This window comes from Mesoplodon densirostris, chromosome 11, assembly GCF_025265405.1.
Source record: "Mesoplodon densirostris isolate mMesDen1 chromosome 11, mMesDen1 primary haplotype, whole genome shotgun sequence".
NCBI lineage: Eukaryota > Metazoa > Chordata > Mammalia > Artiodactyla > Ziphiidae > Mesoplodon > Mesoplodon densirostris.
The window spans coordinates 4,762,567-4,783,220 of NC_082671.1; the positions used below are offsets into that span (position 1 = coordinate 4,762,567).

Sequence of the window (20,654 nt, forward strand, 5' to 3'; positions counted from 1 at the left end):
GTCCTCCGCTCTCGTGACCCAGTCGTCTTGGTTTTCCTGTCTCCACACAGCTCCTTGATCCTATATTCTGACCACAAGGTCCCTAACCGTGCTAGTTACGAGTCACATGTGTGCTCTCTTCCATTCTCCAGACACATTTTAATGATTTTCCTGTGCCTTTCTGGACGTCTTCCTTGACTTCTATGTTGGAAGTCTTTAGAGCAGCCCCCTGGCAGCTGATAACTAACAGCTGATGAAGTGAGAACTGTCTCATGCAGAGCCTTCGTGGCAACTCTACAGGTGTCCCGCGGGCCAATATCTTCTCACCTCTTGTCTGAGAACCTCGTCTTCCATTGTAACTTCACTCTGATAGGTGGTGAGCAAGCCCATGGGGGAAATACCCAGTGCCAGATCTCCTCTTCCTTGGGAAGAGTTGACCTTGGGCAAGTTTCTTAATGTCTCTGAATCTCAGTTTTCTTATCTGTTAAATGAAGCTACTCCTGCTGACTCTGTAGCTTGCTGTGAGAATTAAATTATTGCCCGTAGCACCTGGCACACAGTAGGTGCTCAATAAGTGATAGCAGTTTGATGTTGACAGTGATGATTCTGTGACTCTCAACTCTCCATCCCTAGACTCTATCCTAGACCTACATTTCCAAGAGCCCATCGTCTCCCCCGGCTCACCCAAACCAGCTCTGGATGACGTCCTTATTCACCTAACAGCACCCCGGCTACAAGGTCATCCAGTCTGGGGGCCTCGCTTTTGTCCCTGGGTCCGCCTTTACCTTATCCTCCGCATTCGTCAGGCTGAAAGTCCTATAGCGCCCCCCGCCATGCCTTTTGCAATCATCCTGAACTTTCCACCAGACTGTCACCACGTGGGGCTCTCCTGGACCCCCCATTTGGACCACTCTGACAGCCCCCCAGCTGCTTCCCTGCTTCCTGCTCCAGCGCCATCCGCCTTGTACTATATTCCCCTGAGCAGTATCCTCAGAGAGCGGGTGTAAACACAGGACTTCCGGCGCTTGAGACCATTGCCCTAAACAAGTGTAAACACCATCTCCTGGGGGTCTGGCGCTGAGCAGCCTGGCCCCGCCTACCCCCAGCCCCTCCTACTACGCGGAGTCCAAGCTCACGCGCCAGCCCCGCCTCCTGCTCTCCCCTCCCCCAACTAGGCTTTCCTGCTCTGATCTCTCGCTCAGCCTCCGCAGCCTCACCTCCCACTCTCATGCCCTCTCTTCCAGGCAAAACGTTTCCCCTTTCTTCAAGTGTGCCTCCTCCACGGAGCCTCCCAGTTCCCCCAGCCAGAACGGGGTCTCCCTGCCCTGAACCACGCCCCACCGCCGAGAAGGTTGTTTCGTGCTTCTCTTGGACACTCAGTTTCCCCTACTAATCTTGGTGGTATTCATCTAACTTAGGCTTCCCTCCCCAAGACTCCACTAAGCATAAGTCATTGGAGGCCCCAGATGTGGCCTTCTCATCCTCTGGTGCACGGACGGCCTCCGCCCAGAGCCTGGCCCGAAGCCACTGCTCACGACGGTCTCTGAATTCAGCTGAGGGATCGTCACCGTTTGTCCCCATCGTCTAACACAGCCGGCTGCCACTCATCCTGGCCTCGTGCCTGCTGCCCCCAGTGTCCCCACCGCTTCCTTCGCATCCTCAGCACCCCAGACGGTGCGTCACAGGCGGCACAGCGCAATCCGCCTCTGCATCCCCCGTTCCCAGCGCTGAGCCAGACCCGTGTTTGGGACTTAATCAATGTTTGCGGTCGTGAACTAAACTGAACTCTCTCCTCTGCGCCTGGGGAAATGCAGTCCAGGCTGTCTTCTGGATCTGGGCTCGGAGCCAAAGGCTGTACCACCGGCCCCGCCCCCCATATGCATTACCCTCCCCCCATTGTCACAGGCCTTGGGGAATCGGTGGTTCCCCGGGTCAGCGCCATCCGCCCCAGCCAGGCCCCTCTCACCTCCCTGACCCTGTTCTTAGCAGGGCCAGGCCAGAGAGCTGAGGGACCAGCTCGTGGGAGGGAGGGGTCCCTGGGCCCACCGGCCAAGGAGCAGCTCCGCCCACTTCTCTCAAAGCCCCGTGAGTCCTGCCTGGATAACTGTGGCCTCCCTCCTCCCAGGAGAGCCATCCCTCGGCTCCTGCCGGGGAGGCAGTGGGCGGGGCTGGGGGCTGTCTCGCTAACGAGCCTTCAGTGTACATCAGAACAGGCCCCCCCTTCCAAGCTGCTGCATGGCTGAGCCCGACAGGGCCTCTGAGGGACGCTGGGGCACCAGGCCCGGGTGAGGGGGCGGGGACGGGTCCCACGTGCGCCAGGATTTCTCAGTTGAGAAGATTAAAGCAGTACGTGGTGTGAGTCTGCAGACCTTGGCGAGGCGAACCTCACGCCTCACCTGGCTCCGGGGCAGAGTCTAGGGAGGGGAGAGGAGCTTTGGAGGAAGGCAGGGCGGCGCGCAGGACGGGTGGCCTGCACTGAGCGGGGTTGTTCTTCTCTGTGTGCCCACCTCCCTGCCCACCGTCCAAAACACAGAAAGTGTTCAGCATGGCGAGGGGCACAGAGGCCTGCTGGGGAGCAGGGCTGCCCTGGGACCCTCTCCCGATGCAGCCAGGTAGGGGCGCTGCTCCCTGAGCCAGATACTCCCTCGGGTGGGGCTGCTCCTGGAAGCCTGCTCTGAACCCTGGTCGGGCTCCTTGCCTTGTGCCAGGATCCCGCAGTGCCCCGCTCACCGCTTCCGAAGAACCTACCCCTCCACCGCGGTGGCGGCAGAGGGGGAGGGCTCTGGGTTAAAATCGCGGACTGTGGGGTCTGTTTTGGTTGCACCGGGGTGCACACCTAGGAATGTGTCCTTAGGCAAGTCACTTAACATCACTAAGCCTCAGTCTTCTCACTCCTAAGATGGGGATAGTGACAGTCTCTAGCCCGCAGGGACATTGTGCAGGTCGGGGGAGATGACACGCACAGAAGGTGCTGGGCACACTCTGCACTGTCCCGAGATGCAGTGCTGTTAGGGTCGCCTGTACCGTTCTGTGTCAGCGCCCACCACGGGCACCGGAGCTCCCTGAGACCCAGGACTGCGTCTTCCACATCGCGGTGCCCCCAGGCCTCGCATGGGGCCCAGCACAGCAGCTGTGCACTGCCGTTACCCGAACTGAGACCACGGAGCGGAGCAACACCCTGGCACGCCTCATCCTCACCGCCACCCTCGGCAGGCTGGTCCACTGGGGCCCTCACGCCCGCGGTAGCGCTCTCACCTTCAGAGCGGGACAGAGCCTCAGACACGAGTGAGCAAACTGAGGCCCAGAGAGGGACAGTGACCTGGAAACATGGCCACCACTTCTCCCCGTGAGAGGCACCCCATGGTGAGGCTGGACCCTGAGGCTTGGGGTCCAGGAGATCTGCTCTCCAGACAGAGAGCGGCTGCCACCCAGGACCCTGACTCAGGAGCAGGGCCTGGATGCTGTGACCACAGCTCCACGGCCGCCGGGCTTGGACAACACAGAGACCTATGCAGTTTGGACATCCCAGATGGGCTCCAGTGGGTGCTCCCCCACAGGAGCAGAGAACAGGACACAAACTCCCTAGAGAACTTGAATTTGGAAGTCACATGCGTGCCCTCTGTATCTTTAACATGGCCACTTCCTAAAGAAACCTCCCCGCAAGGGGTCCGCATGCTCCTTCCCTCTAGGGTGGAGCCCCAAGGATCACCTTGAGATGCAATGGGAGAGTTGAGGGCAAATCAAGCAAAGGAAGACAGTCTCCTCCCTGTGGGGCCTCGGGGAGGGGGCCAGTCGGTGCACGGGACGGGGAGAATGGCAAGCCTGGGGGCCTCATCCATTCATTGGTTTGTCCATCCCTGTGCTCCTCCAATACCCAGCAGTTCCTAGACGCCAGGCTGTGCTGGGTGGCGGGCATGGCTGGCAGCGCCCGGGGCTCACCCCCAGGCAGTGCTCACTCCTCACCCCGACGGTGGAGGGGACGGCACCCCAGAGGCATTCAGAGCACAATCTGCTCACTCTGCGACAGCCTGGGCATGACAGAGCCCCTGCCCTCCCGAGGGGGATGCGGCCAGACGGCAGAGTCCGCCGTGGGCACTCAGGAACAGCACACACACCGGCTCGGGGACTCTGAGCCGAGACTGAACTGTGGGTAGAGATCACCCAGGTGAGGGTGACCGGGGGATGGGTGGGGAGTGTTCCCAGCAGAGGAAGCGAAGTACATGAGGGCTCAAAGCATAGCCAAGAGGCACAGCTGGAGCCCCGAGTGGGAGCAAGGCAGGATGTGGGGCTGGATCTGGGGGCGGAAGAGCCTGAAGTCCTTCTCCCCTAGAAAACGAGGGGCCGTGGGCACCTCCATGTGGGGGACCATGACCGATGTGCTGCTCACAAGGAGGATGCAGCTGCGGGGTGGGGACTAGGTCAAAGCAGAGGGTCTATAGGAGGCTTCCCCAGGGGCACACAGGCCTAGGGCAGGGGCGGGGGGGATGGCAGGAGAGGCTGGGACTTGGGAAGTGGTTAAGAGTAGCGTGGGGGGTGGGGGGCTGGATCAGACGCGGGGCGGAGAGAGGAGCCACGGAAAACACCTGGGATTTTGGCCTGGCTGATGGAGCGGGCCTGGCAGGTTGGTGAACTGGGGAGATGGTGATTGTCCCAGATCCCTTCCAGCCCGAGGACCACAGGATGTGGGTGACTCATGAGGATCACAGGAGCAGAATACGAAATCCTAGATCTCAGGGAAACCTGAGGTAGAGTCAGGACCTGGCCCAGGCTTCGTGCCCGTCCCCATCCCCCCCTTCAGGTCACTGAACTGTTACTTTCTGCTCTTCATCCTTTGAGCATCTTCTCATGTCAGGCGCTGTGTCGGGCACCAGGGGTGTCATGATGGGTGTCTTTGCCCTGCCTTAAAGGAGACGTCAAGTAAACAGGAATGGTGATCCTGGGCTATGTCTGGGAATGCCTGGGTGCTGTGGGACCACTGAGAAGCGGCATCCAACACAGCCTTGGGAGGGCAGGGAGAGCTGCCAGCGAGGAGGAAGGTGCGGGAGAGCAAGTCCTAAAGCAAGAGGAGGAGTGAATGAGGCCAGTGCAGGAGTGGGAGGGGGGTAGGAATGTTAGCAGTAGAGGCAAAGGGCGGTATGAGGCAACTCAGGCTCAGAGAAGTTAAGCAACTTGCCTAAGGTCACACAGTGCATCTGCAGAAGAGAGAGTTGTGGTGCTCCATCTCTTGTAAACGTGTGCTGTGTTTTTAGCCCCCCTGCTCCCCTCAGTCCCTTTCTCCCCTCCTCTTCCCACCCCTAGCCTGTCTTGGCCTGGACAGCTACAGGGGCCAGGGGAGGCGGGCTATTCCCCAGGGCACGAGGGCTCCACCACACCCCTACCAGCCCTCATCTTTCCTGCCCCACTGCTGCTGGCCTGATGTGCAAACCCGTCTACTAGAATTATGCGCACCATGGAGAAGGTCCACAGTGCCCGTCAGAACCCTGCACAACCCTCTCTACCCCACGAATCAGTTAGAATTAAACTAATCCCCTGCCCAAGCAGAAGCACCAGTTTCCTCTAGTGTTACTAACAGGATACTCCTTAAATTGAACTGTAATCTCTTTGGGGAGCAGGTAGGGACCATGTATTTTTTCTTTTTGGTACCCCACTCCCTCATTGCTTTACGCATCGCAGCTGTTCAAAAAATATTCACTCGATAAGCTCTTACTCTGCCCGAGGCACTCTGCTGGACGCCAGGGGACGGGATGAACAGGACATGGTCTCTGTCCTCAAGGGGAACTGAGAGGACGTTCTCATCTGTGCCAGCTGACCGCCCACATCACAGCATGCGGTTCCAGATGGACTGCCTCCCAGCCCCTGCATGGGCTTCCTCTACCTCAGAAGCGGCACAGTCTACATTTTTAACAGCTCTAATTGTTAACTGAGCTAAAAACAAACCCCTTCCTCTCCTACAAGTTTCATGCATTAATACCACTATTTTTACCTGGAATGATAGAAAATAATCTAATCCAGCCAATTCACATTCAGCTCTTCCATGTTTAAAACTGGTTTTCATGTCTACAGTTTCCCTGTATGACCCCAGCCAGTTGTTTTCTTTCTTAGAAGAAACTTAGAACCTCAGGATTCTCTTTTTCCCTCTTAAATGAAACCCCTAGAACAAGACAGCCTGACCGGTAACTAGTGTGGGGCTCCAGGCAGCTGCCCCCTTACACTGGGGCTTTTATCTACCCATCTGTGAAGGCTGCTGGACCCATATCATTGGCAACTGCTTCATTGGCTATTGATGCATCTTGAGCTTATAGTCCACTGAATCCATAAGGCCTCTCACCCACGACCAAGCCTGCTCATCTTATAGTAGTGCTGTGGGATTTTCAAAGCTAAGAACAGAACTTTAGATTTTTCCCTCTTTCATTTGACCTTTTCCACTTAAACAGTATTTCCTAATGAGTCTTTTTCTTTTTTTTCAAATCTGAGATTCTGTCATCAAGGTATTAGCTTTTCCCTTTCAGCTTTGCATCAGTCCTTTCTCGAAATGGTTGAACTGGGCAGGACCAAGGACAGTGCCCCACTCAATGACCCTGCCATTGGCACTGATAGAAAAATCAGTGTTTTTTGACAATTCCGTTTGAGAACAGCCCACCTGACTATATTGTCAAGTAACCCACTTCCTATCCTGTCCACATAGATATCACGGGAGATTTTGTCCAATACTTTACTGAAACCTGGTGCACCACCTGCAGCCCCTGACCTTGGATAATAGCTCGACATCTATGCTGAAAGGAAGAAAAGAGTTTGGTTGGGCTTGACTCAGTCTTAGTGACTTTTCTATTAGCTTCGCTTCAAAAACTCACAGTCCGTTGGGTTAAAGAATGGTTCTTTAGAACCTACACATTTTAGAGCTAGAAAGGACCTCAGAGATGATTCAAGGTCTAATTCCCAATTTTGCTGATGAGGAAACCAAAGCCCAGAGTGCTTAAGTGGCATTTTCCCAAGTCACAGAGGAACTAGAAGAACAAGGATCAGCTCCCACATCTGTGCTCCAAGCTCAATGCTCTTTCTTAGCAATATTAAATCATAAACTCTTTCTCTAAATGCGTTCGCACATACACACACACACACACAGATCTTCCTTCAGGTCTCTTAATTTTCCACCCAAACAAGCCATGCCGTTATCATTTTGGAGGGTTCAGCTGGGACCCAGTGACTGACTACTTTCTCCTCCTGCGTCACAGAATGGAAGCTGGAGGCTCAGAACTCCTCAGTGAAATTTGTTCTCCAATAAGGAGGTCTTTGGACTCCCCCAGTCTGGGCTAATCTTGGGATTCCTCAGTCTACCTGGAGGAGACCACTGTCTTCAAACCTCATGTGAGCCTGTGTGTGCTGAGCATGGGGCTGGCCCCTTGGGTGGGCAGGTAAGCTGGGCCATCTCTTCTGGGGGTGGGAAGTGTGTCAGCAGTTGGTCTTCCTGCAGTGGTCAGCGGGGCAGAGCCCTGAACACGCTGCCTGTGGGCCTGGCATTACAGGGGTGACCCCTGCCACGGAAGGCTGGTTGCCTGAGGAACTGGGCTGCAGGGGAGGGCAGTCACTTGGTTCAGTTTTTGGGAGAACTAGCGGCAAAGAGGTCTGCCTGCAGCAGAGGCGGCCTAGACAGGGGCATCCCTGGTACCCTGGACAGCGCCCGAGACAGGGCCCTCCACCACCCTTCCCACCCCCCTCGGAGGCCCTGGGTACCTGTTTATTCTTTAGGTCAAGGGAGAGTTCGTAATCGGAGGCGGCAGGGGCGCGGGCGCAGAGCGCCGCTGCCGGGACAGGCTGCTGCCTGCTGGGGGAGGCCGCGCAGTGGAGGCCGGCCCGCGGGGAGGCGCCCCCCGCCCCCGGCCGCTTCTCCTCCTCCTGCAGCTCCTGGGCTTGAGCCTTCGGGGCGTGGGCACTGGGTCTGCCGGCCGCCGCCGCCGCCGCCGCCGCCACGGAGTCCTCCGTGCCCGCACCGGCCTGGGCGCAGGAGCCGTCACTGTGAACGAAAGGCAACGGTGCTCGGTTGGGGGGAGGGGCGGGGTGCATGTGAGTGCGGGGGAGGGGGGCTGGGGCCCTCTGGCAGCGACGGGCCTCACCAGCGGAGGGGCTGGCGGGGGCCTCCTGCGGTCCCCACTAGGGAAGGGCCCCGGCCCTGGAGGAGAGCCTGAGCTTGCGGAGGGTCCCCGGGGGCAGAGGGAGGGAGTGGCTGGCACTGGCCGAAGCTCAGGAACCTGCTTAGAAGCGGTAGAGCAGGTGCTTAAGGGTAGACTACCTGGGTTCCAGGCTGGGCCCTGCCTCGTATTGGCTCTGGGGCCCTGAGCAGGTTACGTAACCTCACTTTTCCTCTGTTTCCCCATCTATAAAGCAGGAATAATACTAGTACCTACCTCATAAGGATGCTGGAAGGCTTAAGCTGGTTAAAGTTCTTAAAGCCGTGCCTGGCTCGTGGCTCCCTGCTCTGTGTGTTAACTACCGTAATTATCCCTGCTCTGTGTGTGCTAACTACCGTAATTATCGATGGTCTGGCTTTCTGGCCAGTGGCTTAAGTAGCTGGGAGGAAGCTGATCCCCGCTGAACCAGCTCCATCCTTAGACTGCCCAAAAGGAGGCTGCGGGGAGGAGTGATGCTTGTAGTCCTGGCTTGGGTTATGAAGTATCTGTTCTTCCCCAGCAACTACTCTCTTCCTGTGGAACCACCAGCAGGCTGGCCAGAGCTGCTACCCACCCGCCTCCTCTAAGACGACACTCTGGCTGCCCGGGGGGGCTGCTACACTCAGGTTGCTCCCCTCCCCGGCCAGCCTCTGAATTCTGCCCGTCCCCAAGGCCCAGTGCTGAGCCATCTCCTGCATGACGCCTTTCCGGTGTTTCCAGCTTTCAGGCTCCATCTGCTAGAACACCAGAGAGTCACTGCCTCCTTCACAGAGGAGAAGCATCTCAGCTCACGGTGTGGGCTCCAGTGCAGCTCCACTACTGTGTGGCTTTGGTCAAGTGGCTTTTTCCCTGACCCCTGGTTTCCTCATCCGTATAGAGGAGGCACTAGAACCTGCCCTACGGGCTCATGCAAGGCGTAAGGGAGTCAGCGTATGTGAGGTGCTTAGCACAGTGCCTGGCACAGACTAAGTGCTCCGTAAACATTAACCCTTAGTTCCCCATCTCCCTTCCCCGCTCCCCCCAGAGCCCGGCGCTTGTATTCTATGCGAATCCCTTCTCCACAGTTAGTGCTGAGCAAACAACGAAGGCTCAGTAAACACTTGTTGAAGGATGAATTGAAGAGAACCCAAGGCCACTGGCATGGCTTCGGCAGTGGACAGAGTCCCTAAGGTTATCTAGCTCATCCTTCCCATCTCCCTTTTTCACGTATGAGGAGCAGGGGCCCAGGGAGGTGGGCTGGCTCTGGTTGCAGGGCCAGTCAACCTTAGGACTTAGTTTTTCCACGGCTTTGTCCCATGTAAGATGCCCCAAATCATGCCAGAGAAGGGACCTCTTCAAGCTCTTGCTTCCACCCAAACTTTGGAGCCTCCTGGTGCTAGAATAACCAAGGGTGGAGTGAAGAATCCTCTCTTCATTCAACTTCATCTGTCCCCCCAGCACTCCCCTGCACCCCCCCAAGAATAGATAAAGAAGAGCTCATTGGCCAGCCCTAGCAACAAGGAGCCTCAAACTCCTTGCCACTGCATGATTCTTTGCTTTGTCAGTTTTTCTGTGGCCGTCAATCAAGCTGTATAGTTGGATGAGCTCTAAGTACGTGGTTTTTTCACTAGTATCACCAGGAAGTTCTGTTTAAGATCTAACTTCAGCTCCTCTTGTGATAGGACATGGCCATTCTTCCTGCAGGGCCCATGGAAATAGCCCTTTCCAACTCCCAGCACAGCTTGCCTCCTGGGAACAGCATTCCGTCTCACCCATCTCTTCTCTGCACTGTCCTTGGTGCTGATGCCCAAGGCTTCTTAACCCTAAAAGGTTTTCAAGACTCTTTAGAGACCAAACACCTTTAAAAATAGCCCTTTGCTCTTTTTATGCTGCTGGAGGATGCTTGGCAAGAGGTTCTAAGGAGCTGATGCCCCTCAACAGCAGCACTCAACCAATGAGAGTGGAGGCTGGTAGACAAATACCCCAGCTTCCTTGTCTCTTGGGCAGGACAGCTCTGAGACACATTTCACACCATCGCCCAGAAGTGCCCCATGGGATTGAACCCCAGTTGCCCAAAGCAGTGACCTGATCATTAATGAACCTGCCTTGGCTTCCTTCTCTTTTGTGTCTCATCCGCCACTCTCCTGTTGACACTTCTTGGGGTCACCTGGTCCCAAAGACACTACTTACGTTAAAACAAAACACAGTTTTAAAATAACCTCTTTCGTGGGCCACCACTCTGGATATGGATGAAAGCTCCAAGGCCTTCTCACCTGAACTCATCCGTAGGGTCTGGGAGATAGGAGGCCCCCACTGCCATCTCCAGCATGTGCACGTGCATGCACACACACACACTCACACACAGTGTTCTAACTAGCTCTGTGGCTTCGGGTAGTTCGTGTCCTCCTGAGTCAGTGTCTTCACCTGCCACCTCACAGGAGCTCACTCATCTCCAGGGACCCTCCAGCTTGGACGTTCTGGGAGCTTGGATTCCAGTGCCAAGGCCAGACCACCAAGGCCCACCGGCCCCAAGGTTCCAGGCTCTCTGGCTGGTGGAACCAACGCCGTCTTTGCCCACCTATGTGCACAAGGACCCGAGAGACTGTGCCCCCGCCAGGTGTATGATGAAGAGTGTTGGAAAGGGGACCCCATCCTTGTCTTCCTTCCTTACAATACTCCCCAGCCTTGTGTGGTGGTAGGTGGCGATGGAAACCCAAGACTACTGTCATCAACATGGCAAGGTTTAGACTTGTCAGTGGAGGCCAAAGAATATGGAAGGCAGACCTGGGTTAGAATCCTGGTTCTGCTACTTGTGATGTGACCTTGGGCAAATTACATAACCTCCTTGTGGCTCTATTTCTTCATCTGCAAAACAGGCATCCTTGTAAGGCCTTTACAAAGTTGCTGTGAGGAATAAATACAGCTGGCACAGCCCCCAGTACAGTGCCTGGCACACGGTAGTTGATGGCAATGGTGGATGTATTCTGAGCTGAAACCCTATAGCATGGAGTCCCACAAGAATGCCCAGAAAAATAGCATGGAGTATTCCTAAGTGGAAGAGGTTCTCAATATTTAGCCTTCCTGTCAACCTTCACAAAATTGAAATAATAGGGCTTTTCATCATTCCTCATGGCCTTTCCCAGACCCCCGACTAACTCCCAGGGTCTTTAGGGAGACAAGTGAAGATGGACTGGCTCCCACCACCGTTCTCCACCCACTGGAGAAAGAACCCAGTGAAGGGCCTTGGTCTTGGGAGTTACCGAGTCATGGGATCCATGGCCTCTGAGGAATCTGTGTGTATTCACCCCCTGGTGGGACCCACCACAGTGTGGGGCATGCCCTAGGTGGACGTTTGTCCAGTGCTGGTTGTGTGGATTTGTGCTTTGGGCACAGGGAAAGAAGCTCAAATCTTCAGCCTAGGCTGTCATAGCTGGAAGGACCATCTCTCTCAATCCACAGTCTCTTACGGAACTGGAAGTCCATTGTTCCAGCGCCCAGAGCATCACTCCTCTCCAGACACAGGCTGGGTCCCTTAAGTTTCCAGAATTTGCCAGGCTGACCTCACATCATAAAGCCGGCATCCCTAGTGGGTCCAATTTCAGGCAGCCTGGCACGTGGACAGGAATCATGTGAATGGGATTCACTCTATGACAAGCATAGCTTCTTTGAAGCCTCTTCCTTGAGCTTCTGGAGAGGAATCCTTATGAACTTAGCGGTCCTGGGCTTCATATCCAGCTGCAGAAACAGATTCCTTGAATGGTAGTCCACTAGCCTGCTGGTGATGCTGGGAGATGCTGGCACAAGAGTCTTGCCTGGGTTGGGGCACCCATTTGAGAAGGGAAAAGTAGAATGTGGGTGGCATCAGAATGAGAGGTTCTCAGAAGGCTTTGGTTGTACCCACATGACATTAGGCTGATACACGTACAAGGGGCCTAGGCCATCCACGGGGTTATGCCACGCGTGAGAACACAGGATGTGAGTATGGGAAATGAGAGTCTTTGAGAACTCGGGGGGACAAGCAGTTGCTCAGAGGAATACTGCATGCACACAGGACCAGAATGATCTGTATTGGAACTCAGCATCATCAGGGGAGGGTCACTCACGTGGGACGCTGGCTTGTGTGTAGTGGGATTCCAGGTACCCCCTGAGCAAGCCTGGTCCTGGCACATATAGGACTCCCTTGAGGTTCCGGTGACCACCCGGCCTGTCTATCATCTCTGCTGTCGGAGTTGACTTCCTAAAATGCGATGTTTTAACGCCAATACTCTGCCCCAAACCCAGCAGTGACTTTCCAGTAACGCCGGATACAGTTCACTGTTCCTCTCACGTCCATAGCCGAGCGGTACTCAAGAGCGTTCGTGATCTCACCCCGATCTCCTTTTCCAGCCTCATCTCCGGGAGTGACCTAGCCACTCTGTCCACGCTGAAACTCTCCCCAAATCTGCCACACACCCTCAGACCACCACGCCTCTCCCGTGATTTCCTCCTGCCTGAAATGCCTCATGCCCCTGACCCTTCCATCCATTCCTCTCTCTGCCTTGTCAACCCTTTCAGGGCTCACTCATTGCCCCAGGAAGAGTCCACCCTACAATATGCTCCAATAATTCTTGGCACTTGCCTCTATTTTAGCAATGGCCACTTTGTGCCCTAATTGTTCATCGATATGTCTCTGTCTTCCACCAGACGGTGCTATGTACACCTTTTTGTCACAGGTGCTTATCACAGTGAGCTGGCTTTTAAGTCATGTTTAATAAATGTTAAATGGATGGAGGGATGGCTGGGTGGATGGATAGAGGGAGGGAGGGAGGAATGGATGGATGGATGGCATTTGATCTTTTATACTTTCCCAAGGGCAGAGATACTGTGGTGAGCTTGGTGATGTACCACCCAGACCCTCATCAAGGACTGCTTGCCCAGCTCTGGAGGTGCTGTTCAAGATTGCCTTTAGCTGTCAGCTGCACCCCCCCCACCCCAGTTCCTTCAGGAACTGCAGTGAGCTACTGGGCCAAAGTCAAATCCTCCCCAGGGGGGCTTCCCTGGTGGCGCAGTGGTTGAGAGTCCGCCTGCCGATGCATGGGACGCGGGTTCGTGCCCTGGTCCGGGAAGATCCCACATGCCGCAGAGCGGCTGGGCCCGTGAGCCATGGCCGCTGAGCCTGTGCGTCTGGAGCCTGTGCTCCGCAACGGGAGAGGCCACAACAGTGAGAGGCCCGCGTACTGCAAAAAAAAAAAAAAAAAATCCTCCCCAGGGCTATCTGCATCCAACAGCTGACAAAGAGGGGACATAAAGGCTCAGCCACATGACCCAACATGGGTTGGATAGGTCACTCTCCCTCCAGAGCTCCCGTGGGATTAGCCAAGGCTTCTGGTGGACCTGCAACACGGGTTGACTCTCTCTCTGCCCCATGCCGTGTTCCTGCCCTCCCTTCTATGGGTGTTGGTCCCCAGCATCCTCTAGTAAGCATCCAGCACCCTGAACTCAGAATCTCCTTCCCAGAGGCACCAGTCAGCGATGGAGACCCAGCTTTTCTTTTTCCTTCCTTTTCCTTGTCAGCCAGGATTACCCTGGTCTCCCTGCCCCGAGACCTGCAAAGCCTTTCTGGGCTCCAGATGTCTTTGATAAAGACTCTGGACTCTCTTACCAGAAAATGCACGTGATTTCATACACGCCAAGCTTTACCTCCACTTTCAGAGGCTTTACAGACTCCGCGGACGGGGCTGAAAACGCTCTTCTGGAGGGATGATCATGGATTTTGTCCATATGCTGAGGGCTGCACCAAGCGCTGCCGGCAGCTCTGGTCATACAGAGGAAACATGAGGGTTCCACACACCACAGGGCTTTCAGACACCAGTCACTGTTCCCCTGAATACCGACGGATCCTCCCTCACCGCTAAGAGAGCTTGAGTGGAGGGAGCCCCTGGTCCTGCGACTCACTAGTCAGGTGATTTCGAGCGAAACACTTAACTTTTCTGCACCTCAGTTTTCTCATTTGCAAAATGGGTGTGTGAATATCTCCTTTCCAAGAGAGTGATGAAGACGAAGTGACCTCCTAGGCTGGTGTGCTGGCCACCGTGGAAAATACGTCCCTAAGAAGGATGAGGGAGAAGGGAGGGCCGCTGTGCAGCCCCTGCCAGGGGGCTGGTCCCGGCAGTGGTGTCCTCCCCAGGCTCCCAGGCAGACCCTGCCCAGTGCCAGGAGCTGAGGGGACAGGAGCTACTGCAGAGCCTGTGAGGGCCAGGGAGGGGGGTGCTGGGCCTGGGGAGGGGAAGACTTCAGGGGAGGGGGCACCCAGGTCCTGGCACAAAGGCAGAGAAAGGCATGAGGAGGGTCCTGCAGGCCCAGCCCCTGCGGCTGGTTGGTGGGGGTGATGGGCGGGGAGGGAGGGCTGCTTTCCCCTCCCTGCAAAGGCCAGAGCAGCAATTACCAGAGACCCAGCCAGGAGTGTTTTGAAGGCTGGAGGATTCCTTGGGCTAGAAGATTCCCCCAGAGGGCCTGACCAATTGCACTAGATTATCTCGGTCTCTGCCAGCCTTTCTTAAAGCTCTTCTGGGACAAAGAAACTAGGCATTTTCCAGACAAAGGCTAACAAAAAGCCTCACATCTCAAGATTTTTCAGCCTTTACTAAAACTCCTGTCTCTCCCTCTCCTGAATCGATAAAGTGATCTCAGGTGGTCAGGATAAAGGCCAAGCAAGGGGAGTCAAGTGTCCTTGGGTGTCCCAGATGGTACTGGGGAGAGGTTGCAGTGAACAGAGGGCCAGCGTAAGAAACAAATTCACTCGCTGCTGATTCCAAGCACAGGCTAGGAAATGCTGGCCGCCATGCACCTTCCTGTTCACACCACACGCAGGGGCACAACAGAATACTCCCCGCCTCCCTGACCCCGTGTCATCCAAGCTGGAAGCCAGAGTTCACAATAGAATGCCCTGGAGGAGGGTGGCTGTGTCTTCCCTGCTGTCCACTTGCAGAGGCCGCCCTGCCTTCATTGGCTGTGACACATCCCAAGGCCCCGAGAGAATGAGTTATTGTCTCTCCCGTGGGCTCCTTGGAGACTCCAGGCTTTGATTACACAGCTGCTCCAGAAGGTGCTGGCTGGGTTACTTTGTCTGCGGGGGGGCGGGTTTCTTGTTGAAGGCGTCACAGTCCTCCTCCGGGCCTGTGCCCTCCCCAGACCCAGGCCCAGTCACGGTGGGACCCCAGAGTCCAACGTGGAAACGGCCCCTGCGTAGCCCATTCCTCGGGATGCCAGCACCAGGGAGGCCTCACCTAGAAGCTTCCTCAGGACGCCTCCTTCACAGACTCACAAGCTGGGCCGCATGGACTAACGCCATCTTATTGCCCCTGGAGGCCTAATATTTTTGAGCATTTGATTTCCTCCCAGTAGACGTGGATCTGGAAGGAAAATCAGGCTCTAAGGACGCCCGCCCCGGTCGCTGCCTGTCACACCGCACACAGCTCCCAAGTGCGTGCCCCTCTGAGCCCCCGAATACACCTCGGGCTTTCTTACCTCCCGTGTCTGTCCACATTCCCATCTCACCCACCCTGAGGCTGAAGCTGCAGAAGTATGGCCTGTAATCTGTCCCTGACACACCCCACGGTCACCTCACAGCTGCACTGAATAGTTACAGCCTAGTGAACTCTGGCTTTTAGTCCACGTTTTCCTTTTATTATGAACTATCTGATACATGCAAATACGAATAACGTGTATGCGAGGTTCGGAGAAAAATCTTCGCTTGCACCCAGCTCAAGAAACAGCCCGTCCATATCCGTGGATTCCTCCTTCTCTCCTCGGAGGAATGCCTGCCCTGGATTTGTGTTTATCATCCCCAGCTTCTCCTTAGGGGTGAATCTCCTCCTTGTCATGTTGCATAAGCAGCATTGGCTGCTGGGCAGGGGCACTGCCAAGTGCTCCTCGTGCTGGCGGGGGCGGCTCGGGAGCTCTCACGGTCTAGCAGAGCCCAGGGAGGGGCAGGAGGGCCTCTCAGGGGACGGCCCCCAGCCCCCAGCTCCAGGCTGGACTGGAAAGATGGCAGGGCTCTGACGCAGCCGGGCTGTGCCCGTTACTGCACAAGGAGGGCTTTCGAGTGAGAAAATGGGCTTGCTCCCTCAGGAGCCCTGCTTCTGGCCCCGTGTGGCCGGATGGGTAACGATTTCCAAAGGCACCATGGGGACCGTCCGGAGCCATGCAGAAATAGCCCATGGAAATGCCAGGTGAGGCTGGCAGAGGTGGACTCGGGAGAAGCATCAGCCTGTGAGCCGCTGGCAGCCAGGTCAAGGGTGTGAGTGCCTTTGGGGTCCCTGAGAGGAGGGAGCACACGAGGCGGTGTCAGCCAACTCACAGTTCAGCACAGCACGGTAGAAGTTACAAACGCAGACCCGGCGCCACGCGGCCGGGCTCTGCCATGCACCTGCGTGTGGCCCTGGGCAATTCTCCTAACCTACTTGGGCCTTACTTTCCTCTCTAGGAAAGGATCGCAGTAGTAATGTATGTGAGATGCTCTAAGCCCTATAAGTAGCAACCATCAGAAGCTCCAGAGCTCCCAGCATGGGGAGCCACCCCCTTCCAGGCAGGGCAGGGGTCAGTGCCAGGCCATAAACCTTTCCCTGCGGGGGCTAAACTGTCTCCTCCTCTTAAGAGGAAGCCAAACTGCCGGCTGGCGAGAAGGTGTTCCTGATAAAATGTCTCTGCCCTTAATCGCATCCTAGCCGCACCGTGACAGCCCAGTGCTGGGTTAAATAATTTCCTCCCCTGCCCTGACGTCTAGAAAATCTCCTCTCCGGCCTGTTGGCCCTGCTTGATTGTCATCCATCGGGGCTCTTAGCTTCTTTGATCTCTTCCCCAAATTGGTCCCTCAGTTCTTGAGTCACCCCCCCACACCCCACCCTGCTTCTCTCTCTCTCGTTCTCTCTCCAGCCAACTCTGTGTGTCACGGGCTAGGCTTGAGTAGAAACATCTGAAAGTGGCCCCCTCCCCCATGCCCATCGCCTGCTGTCCAAAGGAGGGACTGGACCCTCTCCCTGAAGGGCACAGCTCAACGACCCTGAGCAAGATGCAGGGTAGTGGGTCCCCTCCTGATTGCCATACTAGGGGCTCCTGCTGGGACTCCATCCCCTGAAGGAGTCGGCCCACTCTAAGTATTTCTCAGTCACACCTGAGTTTCTAGAACCCTTCTCCTGAGACTCCTGGATCTTAACTGATGTCTCCCTCTCTGCTCTTGAAAAGTCCAGCTTTAAAACAGCGAGCACTTATTGAGTGCCTACTATATACCAGACACCTTTGCACACGTCATGTTGTTGAATCCTCCCAACCACCCTAAGAGCTAAGTGCTACTCTTGTCCCCGTTGGACAGATAAGAAAATCGCGGATTCGAAAGCTTCAGTAATCGCACCAAGGTCAGAGAGTTTGTAAGTGGCGAAGCCAGGACTTGAACCTGGATTTGAGTTACTCTGTCTGTGCTCTCAGCTGCTCCGCATCCTCGTGCTTCCTTGAAGGCTTCCTGAGCTCACCTTCCAGCCCAGGCCCTCCTATCCCACCTCCTCACCCTGCTCCTTTCCGACCTAGAAGGGAATCCCACAAGAATCTGGTGCTCATCTCTCCGCCCTCAGAGAAGAAAGGGAATTCTTTGTATTCCCTTGTATTGTAGAGTTCTTCATTGGTCAGTAATTAAGAGTCTCCTGTTTACCAGAATCGTCTCTTGTTACGAATTAGTAAATGCATCCTAATGTGATACATCAGTCTCTCATGAATTTGTTTCTGGTGAGTCAGTCCCCCTGGAATCCAAGAACCACAGGGATGCCTAATTGATTCTCCAAACCTGCAAGACTGCAGCCTAGACTTAGAGCCCGGTGCCCACACCAGTTCCCACCAGCCTGCGCGGGGGTGGGGAGGAGGGGGCCCCAGGCCTGACCCGTCAAACAGTGACAAGAAAGAGGCGCCCCGCCGCTCCTCTGTCTGTACGGGCTCTGTCTTCACCTCCAGAACCTGAGCCAGTTGCTGCCCCTCCCTGAGCATTTCCTCGGCTGAAAACTGGACACAGGGATTCTCACCCTCGTGACTTTGAAGGTCGGTGGGGAGGATTGGTGGAGTGGAGGGCGGGAAGGAGCCTGTCACCTGGCAGACGCTGCATACAGTTAGCTGAGGCTGAGGCTGGCTTGCCACCGAACGCTCCCTCGTTCCCGGGGGCCCAGCCCAGCTCCCAGGCCGCACCCTGGGGAGGCGACGGGGATGGAAACGAGACAGGCGGTCATGCGAGGGCTGTGGGGTCATGCTTGTGAGGTGAGGCTGGTCTCCTTTAAAACTGCCTTTTGTGTTTTCACAGTAAGTGAAATGGAGAAAGGAACCCCGTGGCCAGCCATCCTCCCAGCCCTCCTCTGACTCAGGTTCCATTGCTTCCTCCCCACGAGCCTCCGCCCAGGTGCTCCTGTTCAGGCCACACCACTTTGCTTTATCCTGTTTTGCAAACGCTCCTGTTCCCTTGGCCAGATGTGGATGCCTCATCCGGCCAAGGCAGCTCCTTGCCTTCCTATAGAATCACTCTGGGGGGATTAGACTGGTCACCACCCATGTGCTAGCTGAGGACACTGAGGCCTAGAGCAGTGGGGGGAGCACCAGCGATGTCAGGTGGCCTGAGCCCACCCTGTTCTGCATGACACCAGCATCACCAGTGGGAGACCTGGGGTGAAGCACTTCCTCTCCTGGGTCTCCTGTCTGGGCAGTAAAGGGCCAAGTCTTCCTGGTTCTCTGCCGCCTTGACGGCCTGTGGTTCCAAGTCCACGGACCCCTTCTCCGTGCTCCGCCACACTTCTCCTGGCTCCAGACACAAAAACACGTCTTCCTTCACCAACAGCTGTCTTTTCTGTTTTGTTTTGTTTTTTAATCGTCACAAAGTAATCTTTAAAGATCTCTTTTCTTAAACCATTCCAATGCCTCTCAAAGGCAGTAAATTCTTGAAGAATGCCTGATCTCATGCAGTCCCTCCTGTTATAGACTATTTCCTCATTTGGGGTCTGAGGAAACGCATTTAAAACTCTTTCTGTCATCCATCAGAAATGCTTATTGGAATTATGTCATTTTCATAGTTGTGTTATCAGTTACAAGATAAATGAACAGGTAAAGATGACCTTTCAGAGGAGAAAACAAGACAGCACAGGAAACAGTGAGGTTAGAAGAAGCTCTAGGCCTGCAAAGAGAGGCCACACGTTCTGGGAATGAAAAAAGGATATCCAAAAGATTCAAACAAGAAGTTTTCAGCAAATGGAACAAGAATTTGTTTCCCCCAAAACTGGACGAAACTCTGCATTAATAAATGCTAATCCTTGTGATAGCTTTCATTTTGTTATTCTGGAAGTATTATCTTAGTTATGTTTATTTCTCTCTCTCTCTTTTTTTTTTTGGCCATGCCACGCAGCTTGTGGGATCTCAGTTCCCCGACCAGGGACTGAACCCGGGCCACAGCAGTGAGAGCCCAGAATCCTAACTACTAAACCACCAAGGAGCTCCCATGTTTATTTCTTTAAATAATAAAGCCTAGAGCTTTTCTCCTCTAAAAATATTCTCTTGGTCATTTTTCTGTTCAGTCTGGTTGTGCTGATGTGTTTACCTAAGGCTGCCTGAGTCTCCTGCTGGGAGGGGGGTGGCAGGGAAAGGCCCGACTTCTCGGTCCCTGGACCACGAGCCACGTTCTCCGGGAGGGTCTGTGCAGGGTGGTGGCCACACTTCACTTCCTGCGCCAGCGAACCCCTCCCTTCTTTTGTCTCCAGTGATAGAAGCGGTAACAGACCCGGTTCAAGTCCCAGCTGTGCCATTTCCCAGGTTTACGGCCCGTGGACAAGTCATTCATCACCTCGGAGCCTCAGCTTCCTTGTGTGTAACATGGAATAACAACATTTTATGAGTTTTCAGTGAAAATTAAATAATGCCCGTATCTATTGCACACAGCAAGCGCTCAGCACATGACAGCTAGCATTCTCCTTCCCTTTTGTGGGTGCAGGGACACATAACAGAAACACCAAGGGAGGAGGGATTCTCTAACCTGCTCCAAACACGCTGCTGACGGGAAGCGGGCTGTCTGGACGCGGGCCCAGCCTGGCCTGGCTCACGTGGTGGCCCAGGCACCGCCCCCTGGGCATGTGCGTTTCCTGAGTACCTCTGGTGACCAACTAAGTCCTGGGAGAGACCATCTCAGAGGATGGCCAGGCCTGGGAGGAAGGCACACAGGAGATTGTTCCAGACACGAGTCCCACGTCCCACAGAGCAGAACGGCAGACAGCAGCTCAGGACAGAGCTTTCCTGCTGCCCGTTGAGTTAGGGGGACGTCCCCACCCAGACAGCATCTGTTTTGTCTTTTGTGTCTCCAGGGTCTGGCAGGGAAGACACAGGTGGGGCAAAGAGCACAGAGGGGTAAAGTGACAGGGGACAGACTTCCCTAGCTCCAGGGCCAAATTCCTCTGCCACCTCCGTTGAGGTCACCCTCTGGTATGGAGCCAGCCGGGCTGGACTCTGCTGTGACGACATGGGGACCCTCAGAGGACA

The 20,654-nt window shown here is 55.3% G+C and overlaps 1 protein-coding gene across 1 annotated transcript in view; it reads right to left on the reverse strand.

Moving 5' to 3' along the window:
* Positions 1–20,654, reverse strand: part of IQSEC3 (IQ motif and Sec7 domain ArfGEF 3) — an 89,091-nt gene that overhangs the window by 36,873 nt on the left and 31,564 nt on the right. Inside the window, exon 3 of the mRNA XM_060112950.1 lies at positions 7,711–7,990. Within this exon, the coding sequence (XP_059968933.1) occupies positions 7,711–7,990 (280 nt within the window). The remainder of the gene's footprint in view (positions 1–7,710; positions 7,991–20,654) is intronic.